Source organism: Apium graveolens, chromosome 10, assembly GCF_009905375.1.
Source record: "Apium graveolens cultivar Ventura chromosome 10, ASM990537v1, whole genome shotgun sequence".
Lineage (NCBI taxonomy): Eukaryota > Viridiplantae > Streptophyta > Magnoliopsida > Apiales > Apiaceae > Apium > Apium graveolens.
In genome coordinates, this window is record NC_133656.1 from 220,933,317 (window position 1) to 220,942,171 (window position 8,855).

Consider the following 8,855-nt stretch of genomic DNA (forward strand, 5'->3'; position numbering starts at 1 on the left):
TCGATTGTCTTTTCCTTTGAAATTTGTAAAGGGTATTATATAACATTTGTAACGATGAATTGCCTAAATGTTGAAAACATTGCCTTTAAAAAAATTGTCAAACATGTAAGTTCGAATTTTACATTTTGATATTATGCAATTATCAAAAATGTTGGTTGGTGAATGTTTAAGAATAAAAGTATAACTATTAAGTCAATAAACGATATTTTTTAGTAGGGGTAAATATGGGTTGGTTCGGCATAATAAAAAATCGAATTTTTTTACGGAGTCGTGAATGTTGGTTTAGTACGGTTTCTACTTATCAATCATAATCGATTCATTAAGAATGATATTTTTTGGTTTGGTTAACCGTTTACTGATTTCATTTTTTTTCAAGTTTTTAATTCAAAAAATTATAATAATATAATGATATTAAAAGTTCACCACAGGCAACAATGGTAGGGTGGTGGAAATTTTAAAGCACAATATTCAAGATTCACGTGAAGGTGAAACATTTGTGTTCTATGTCAATGAACCAATTGAACAAATCACCAAAACAAGAGAGAGTGCAGGAATGAGTAAACATTTTTGAGTAAAGATTTTTCAATCAAATCTTTAGAAAACTTTTTCAAGTTTGTGGAACAGTCTAATTATTTCATCGGTACAATTGAATGTATAAAAGTGTAAATGGGCATGTGCTAAGAAAGTGTAATATATTAGTCGTAAAAATTTGATTGCTTAAGAGCTCATTAATAATGATGGACTCTCCGCATACACAAAAATCCTCACCAATCAAATTTTTACAACTTATTTATCACATTTTCTTAGCATATACCGATACTGGACAAATCGAAGTTATCAATCACCATCTCGGATTACAAGATAATTTTTGATGGCAACTATTATAAACTAGTTTATTCATAATTTTGTATAAAATATATTTTTTATGGGTACTCTTTTTCCCCTCCCGAGTTTTCTTCTCAATAAATTTTGCTCTTGCAGGATTTTAAATGAAATCTTTTTTGTGGTTTATCTAATCGGGCATTTAAGCATTTAAGCGATATTATCTAAGTTTCTGGGAGTATTTGCATGCTTTCCTGTTAGATGATATACTTTAACGAATGAAGAAAACGTTTTACTTCTTGATATTTATCAATGGAAATATATATTATGCAAAAAAAAATCAATAAAAATTATATTTCTGCAAAAATAAGGTGATTGAGCACATAATTATTTTTGTACATGCCAGTATTTTTTAAAGCACCTAGTTTGGTTTTCTTACTAGTTAAAAAAGGGTGACTGAGAATAAGAGATGTTTTGATATATGAGTGATCACATTTTAATTAAAAAAGATTAATCATAATGCAAATGAACGTGATCGTTGTAAGAAAATGAACAGCTTGTATTCTTCTCTTAGTTCACTACTTCCCGCTTCTGATCAAGGGGTATGAAACTAGTATAGAATATCTACCTTATATTACATTTACAGCACTTTCCAAATGGAAGTAGTTTCGCGGGTGCTGAAATACATCCCTGAGCTACAAAATGAAAACTAGAAACTGATTCGGAAAATTGAGGAGCTAACATCAAAAGTCTCTAAACAAGAAAAGCTAATCCAGTTTGAAACTCAAAGAAACAACAGCACTATGCAAACCTGTCATCTAATGTTCCAGCAAGCTTGTTGGGGGACAGAGAAATTATGATTCAGATATCGACGTATGAGGCCAACACGAGTTTGCTATCCGAGGCTATAGGAGTTCTGGAGAAGGAAGGGTTTCATTTTCTGAATGCATCTTTTAATTCTTTCGGGCAGAGACTTTTGTATAACATGCATTTTCAGGTTTTTTACTTCTTTAACTAAATTAAAGTTTTGTACCCTGTGACTGTGATACCTAAGTGTATAAAGTTTTTAGCTTCACCTAGCATTAAGAATGTTGTTCTGCATTAACTATTTTCAGTTTTGATGTTTTATAGGTGCAAAGGCCTGATCAAGTCACAGTGATTGAGAAATTAAGGAGAAAACTCTCGACTCTATGTGAGATGCGGGTAGACAAAGTTAATTCACCTTCGAGTTCCTTAAAGAATGTTTAGCACAATCTTTTAGCAATAACCTTACATTGATCAAGGCATAGAGATAATTATGTTCATACACAACATACTAAAGATTAGGTGAAAATTTACTCAAAGTTGCAGTACTGAGAAAGCTACCTTTTCAGTTCCAATTTTTTTACAACAGTCAACAAGCCCAATACATGGTAACATACAACTCTGAGTGCAAAATTGGATAAAGTAGTTACCTACATAACTGAATTATGGTGCGATTAGTGTTCAGATGCACCAAAATCTGGCCCTGATATATAATTTCAATAAAAGGGGTCATCACTAGTAAAGAGAATAATTTGATAACTGAAGATGCAAATCTTGAAGTGTCCCAGGAGCACTAGCACAGTGTCGATGCATCAACTCAATGTTTAGAACTGGCGTACAAGATTTAACACTGAAGAATATGTTCCCAGGGAAGCACATCCAAACCCCAATCCAATTATTACGATACTGAGAACAATCTGAAACAAAATCATGTTATCAGATAAATAAAGACATGTAATAATATATCGAGAACAATAAATTGTAATCAACAAGCATTAGTTCTATTAAACAGATCATACACACAAACATACACATATGGGCATCATCATTTTTAGCACGTGCAACAACCAATTTAGAAAGCGAAGATGGTGTTTACATATGTCACCAGAAAGAACAAGTGTGACATATATCGACCACTGCTCAATTAGAAATCATAATCTATGCACATTAATCGGTGGATCTATATTTCTTTGTGATTAAAACTAATAGATTGCACACTCTCTAAATGCTCTTTCATCATGCAAACAAACAAGAAGCTCGGAAGCAATTGCTGCAGAACCACCCACAAACAAATAATACTTAAGCAGGAGGAAATTTTGACAGTAAGAAAAAGATCTCCTTCATAGATTCTGACTTCTGAGTCAAAGGAAGAGGGTCGGCTAAGAAATTGGAGAGCCTGGAGAATAAAACAGGTTAGGTTTTCCAATTTTTATATATCTCTCAGGCTTTTTGGATCCAATAGTACTAACAATATTAAATAACTTGAACAAATTGATAAAATAGGCCCGGTGTGGATTGATATAATGTCACTCTCTGGCAGTGAATTGCTTGATGTACAGGAACACTATATAGCATGCATCAATGAATAGCTTTATCAAGTCTGGCATGCTTGTGTGTATGATATAGCAACTTTAACAAATACAGAGGGACCTTTAATTTAAAGTAGTTGTATAGACATAAATGTTGTATTTGCACATGAAATATTTCTATTCAAATCATTTCTACTCAATTTTAACAATGAAATATCATAAAACTTATGTCTTTCTAAGAATTCAGAAGAATAAAAAGGGTTCCAGCATCATTAAGTATCACAATTTGAAGTGTAAAGCAGAAGCGACCAGAGATGGCAACCATTTCAAAAGGTTTATAGTTAATTGCCCAGACAAGTGTAAAGCAGATATTTAATTATGCATGATTAAAATATTAAACCTTTTTCACACTTAAATTAATTAATGATTTGTTCACTATTTCTATTTTCACTATATCCTCAAAAAGCTACAATATGTAGTATCCTCATAAAATGAGATGTACTGCATAATTAAGCTATGATTACCTGTGCTGTTGTGGCGTTCTTCCCTACAATCTTTAGGAAACACGCTGAAGGTAGTATTACAGCCTGCATCGATGCATAAAACACAGCTGACTATGTCAATATATCTAAACCTCAAAAAATCACAAGAATTCTGCTAAAATAATTAAATGCAATAATTATAATTATCAAAGTTGAAGGAATAATTTGATGCGGGAGCTCAGAGCAGTGATGCGAAGAACACAACTCCAACAGGGTGCAAGAGTTGATGTTAAAGTGCAACTTGAAAAGCTCAAAAGAACGCTTTTTTTTTTCCAAGAAACAAAAATTCAAAAAGAGTCCCAACATCTCTTGGTGTAGGGGTATCTCCCTTACCGCCTTTACGGGATGTCGAGGGTTCGATTGTCGAAGACGAGGTGGGTGTGTGAGTGTGTTTTACTAGCAAAAAAAAACTTTAAATGAGAATTCTGTTGTAGTACTTAATTACATAATGAAAATGGTTTATTGTTGGTTATAACAAATAGAAGTCAGGTGACATAAATCAACCAAGTTCAACATTCAACTTTGATTTTATCTTTTTCCATATTCCCTCAAATTGCAACAGTCCGAGTCATTTACTAAAATCTCAAAAACTAACTTTTCCTGTTAGTCAAGAAACATAGATAAGGCCTTAAGGAGCATAGAATAGCAAGAGGACTTTTTAGAGAAAAATCAAAATGGAAGAAATGGTACAGCGGATTCTTGAGAGAGGCAGAGAGAGAGGCAGAGAGAGAGGCAGAGACGCCATAAGACGTCTAACTGAAAAAGTGATGAGGGAGCTGAGATGAAGTACAGTGAAAGAACTTATTTTCCAAGGTTGAATCAAATGAGTTCATAATCAAGAAGATAAAATAACAAGATACCATCATAGCAGATTGCTAGTGAAATTTTTGTTTGTTTACAGTTATTTGGGATGTAGGCCATACCATAAGTACGCTCATAAGTGAACCAATTAAAGCCATCACAATTCCTGCAATGCGAAAACAATGCCATATTGCTGTCAGTTTCTATATTGTAATAATGTAAAAACTGGAAACCCATTTACAGCTACCATTTAGTCAACTCATACATGCAAATTTATAACTTATGATACAGAGAAGTTTAAGCTACAGAAAAATTGAAATCTTAGAGGAATTAAGTGAAAATGTCGAACTTACCAAAGAAAGGAATCAAAAATGCCACCGCGAGTGCTGATATAACCAGAGCTGTCCGTAGAAGAATAAAACACAATAAGCTTTCAGACAACCTGGCAGGTAGCAGTTCCTCTAAACTTCTCGCCAAGGGGTTTATCAACAAAGCAAATTTAGTGAGTGGCATGATTACCTACCAAATCAAATTAAATGATATGACAACAGTAAATAATAAACGTCAGTTAGCAAAAAGATGTTACTCCAAAAGAAACTAATAGAAATATATCAATTTTAACTTTTAAGGCAATACAAAATTTTAACGAAAATACAGATAATTCATTTTTAGCAAAAACAAGTTACTTGTAGTACTAAGAGTGAGGACAGAAAACATAGGTGATTATATTAGAACATTACATATTGAGCGCCATAACTAATTTATTGTCAAATACTCACTGTTGTCCACAATGCAACTTTCGAAGCTGCATAATTTGGTGGCATGTTTAAAGTTATCTGGGACAATGTCCCTTCACCGAACATGAGAAAACCCATTGTAGCAGCTCCTCCATACATCAAAATGCACAAAATAAAACTGCAAGACAACAAAGCAAATCAGACTTATAGATAATTCTTTAAGGAATGATAACAATAATAAGTACGGCACATAACAGGAAACATTCTGTACCATATTATCAGTGCCTTGGTAAATTGGGTTTTATCGGCCATTGAGTGGTAGATATTTGGGAATACAGCATGTCCTGAATAACAAAACCCATAGACACCAAGTGCAAAAGGAAATCCACTCCAGTCCGCAACAGGACCACTATAGTGAAATCCAATATCATGTACTGTCCCAAGCAGAAATATACAGAGGACTATAGTAATAGTCGCAATGACTCCACTAGCTGCAAGATGAATATGTACAGTTAGATTAAATGCATGCAAGATCCTCTGACTCCTGTAACTTAGTATATAAAAAAAATGGAAGTACATAGATGTACTAGTGAATCACCTGAAAGATAAGAGATCAACCTAAGATCTTTTAAACAAACAGTTGGTAGAATAACAAGGACAACAAGTATTGCGAAGAAATGTGTAGAGTCCAGCTGTAGACCAGACCAATCAATATGTGTTCCTGGGAATAGCCTGGTAAGATTGTCTGCTTCCATAATAATGAATTCCACAGAAGATGTCTACAATAAGGGAAATTACTAGTAAGATTCAGTACTTATCTTCCATCCAAACAGACTTTAGCAAATCCAGATTCAGTAATAACTTACATAGAGCTCTCCATAAAAAATAATCTGCACCCAAATAGTATGATCATATTAGAAAACACAAATAATTCTAAGCAAAAGATTAAGTAGCGAAAAGGCTAAACAAACAGTAATTGTCTTTCTCAGGGGATTTCGAGGATGGTAGAAACATAAGCACAACGTAGTTTTTCCCTCCTGAATCAATTTTTTCAGAAAACACTACATGAATAAAAAACAATGACAAGGTGAGACCGTAGGTGTCATCACAAAATTTATTGGATGCACTACTGGTCCACGAGCATAAACTTAAGATTGTATCTTCTTTTTACACATCTTATCTATGATATCACTAAAAAATATATCCGAAGCTAATATTACTTGATTGAGGATGAAGTGAGGGAAAGTAAGCCAGTGTAAATGACTGTGAGAGAGACATATATTTTCAGTTGGCCTACATAACAAAAAATTAAGAAAGATAAAATTGCAGCTACGTGTAGGAAAAAAAACAAACTTACTGCTACAAAAATACGACCATATTTCCCAAATGCAGCTTCCCCCATGTCTGGAAAGGTATAAATGCCTCTTCTAATCTCAAAGCAATATCTCATGAGAGATGCTGTATAACAACATACAGATCCTAAGACAAGAAGTGCTGCCAAGCTAATCCAGCCAGCTTGTTTCATCGCGTAAGGCGTGGAGAGAAGGCCAATTCCAGCCAATGCATTTAAACCTGTGACATAATGACATAATTTAAAAGAGATAAACTTAACAACATTAGTTAAAAAAATGTTATAAAGTTTTGATAATAAAAGCAATAAAAAAAATAATAAACAAAAAAATCTAAGTACAATTATGTTGTTATTCCAATTACACATGATCATGTTTTTTGCACGTCAGCACGTGTGTACAATTTCCATTTTACATACTAATACAAATATAGTTAGCAACATTAGCTAGTCATATATTTTCAGATATTCTGATACCGTTGAATAGGGTCTGCGTAAAGGTACATCCTTGGCTAATGGGAAGTTCTCCGGCATGTTTCTCATGCAACGATGTCCTGCATAAGCATGACGTCTGCGCTTGCAAAATGCCACATTGGTCTCCCTTATTATTTTCTAGATCTGACAGCAAAGGAGCTTTCTCATTCAAGTCATAATTACTCTGACCATCCAAATCGCCGCCTGTAAAACTGGTATTTAATACATCTCGAAAGGATCCATAAATTGGCGCTGCAGCAATTGTGTACGCATCAATAGATTCCCTATAGGAAAAAAATGAGAAAAAGAAATGATTAATATGATTTGTAGATGAAATGGCTGATTATCAAGTACTTCACCGAAAAGTTGGCATATAGCCCTTTGTGAAACTATCCAGTTCCTATATATTTTGTGTACTACTATCTACTGAGTTCTTGTGTTTTAGCACTCCTTCTACAGTTGTGCAGTCATCAAAGGCAAGAGAGGCTAATAAAGGTGCAACACATTCAATACAAAGGTCTATATTCATCTGGTAATAATAAATTTTTAAAGATAAATATTTACCAACATTGTTCAAAATGGTCTGCATTCATATTATATCAGAGACCAGATAGTAGAGGAACTTCATTTTAAAATAAAATCATTAAGTAGAGGCCATCAATATGCCATAATATCCACAATCTAATACAACAATTGTGGTTGTCTACCAACAATTAATCATTTTGATCATCAATTTCCTCTACATATATAATTAGTACAAAATTACGATACCGTAAGAGCTCCTTAGCTTCCTTTTTTCTCACTTTATACCAATAAACACACACATAGAATAAACAACCACCACAACTCATAACATTTTTACACACACATAAACACTATATAGGGTACAGAAGAAGAAAAGAGAAAAGATACTTGTAACTCTGAGGCCACTGAGAAGAAGTGAAAGAGTCGTCGACAGTATCACGCTTATCATCTTCAACACATTCAACATCTTGGTCGTCAAAATCGAGGGTGCAATCAATATTAGCATTTGTCTCAGCACCATCATTAATAATATAATCCAGAAAGAACTCAGCCTCCTTCTCTTTGTTATCCATCGCCGGCGCCGACATGATTCAGGTGATATAGCTGTGCCTGGCTGTTAAATGCGAGAATCGTAGTTGGGGGCGAGAGAGACGGAGAGAAAAATTAGGGGAGGCAGTCTATTAAATGTAATAATCCCTACTTAGTATCTTATATATATAGCCCTCATTTCATAAAGGTGGCTATTGCCTAATGCGTACACGGACACATGGCCTCTTTTGAATTCACGGGTTATTTACGTTTCTATCCCTTATGTCTTCTATATTTTAAATGGTTAAAAGATTTTTTTTATTTATTTGATTTATTATTTTCAATTGTTGCTTTCCTATATATTCGAGGTTTATTACCTCTTCAAGGCGGCACTATCGTTTATTTGCATTATTTTTTAATTATGCTTAATTAGACGAGTAATTGTAATGGTTTATTTTGTTGGAGGTTAAACAACACGTAAACGATAATGAGAATTTAATTCTTTAATGTAGTATTTGTATTGGATTTTTAAAGTGCGGGAACGAGAGTCTGACAATTTTTTTCGCGGTTAACTGAATTCCTAACTATTTATTTGATCTTTCCTCTTTTGATCTCTCTTATCCTTTTTTTTATCATTTCTTCACACTCTGTTTCACGATATATCGATCTTTCTACTTTTTCTGATCATTTTCAATTTATATTATATAACATACCCAATTTCATTACACACACGTATACATATTTA

At 33.5% G+C, this 8,855-nt stretch overlaps 1 protein-coding gene across 1 annotated transcript; it reads right to left on the bottom strand.

Annotated features, from left to right (window-relative positions):
• Positions 1–2,138: 2,138 nt before the first annotated feature.
• LOC141692771 (amino acid transporter AVT1A-like) lies at positions 2,139–8,335 on the bottom strand. Its single transcript, XM_074497709.1, has 11 exons — positions 7,970–8,335; positions 7,061–7,341; positions 6,593–6,807; positions 6,102–6,125; positions 5,834–6,014; positions 5,507–5,726; positions 5,278–5,413; positions 4,852–5,017; positions 4,621–4,664; positions 3,680–3,742; positions 2,139–2,543 (listed from the first exon to the last, which is right to left on the bottom strand). The coding sequence occupies exons 1-11, from the start codon at positions 8,167–8,169 to the stop codon at positions 2,451–2,453; spliced, it is 1,623 nt and encodes a 540-aa protein (XP_074353810.1). The 5' UTR covers positions 8,170–8,335; the 3' UTR covers positions 2,139–2,450.
• Between the last annotated feature and the right edge of the window lie 520 nt (positions 8,336–8,855).

Excerpts from the sequence above, each read along its gene's own strand:
- LOC141692771 (XM_074497709.1), bottom strand. The coding sequence starts at position 8,169 with ATGTCGGCGCCGGCGATGGATAACAAAGAGAAGGAGGCTGAGTTCTTT. Across the intron at positions 5,018-5,277 it reads AAGTTGCATTGTGGACAACA|GTAATCATGCCACTCACTAA; the intron begins GTGAGTATTTGA and ends TTGATTTGGTAG. Across the intron at positions 3,743-4,620 it reads CACTTATGAGCGTACTTATG|GCTGTAATACTACCTTCAGC; the intron begins GTATGGCCTACA and ends GCATCGATGCAG.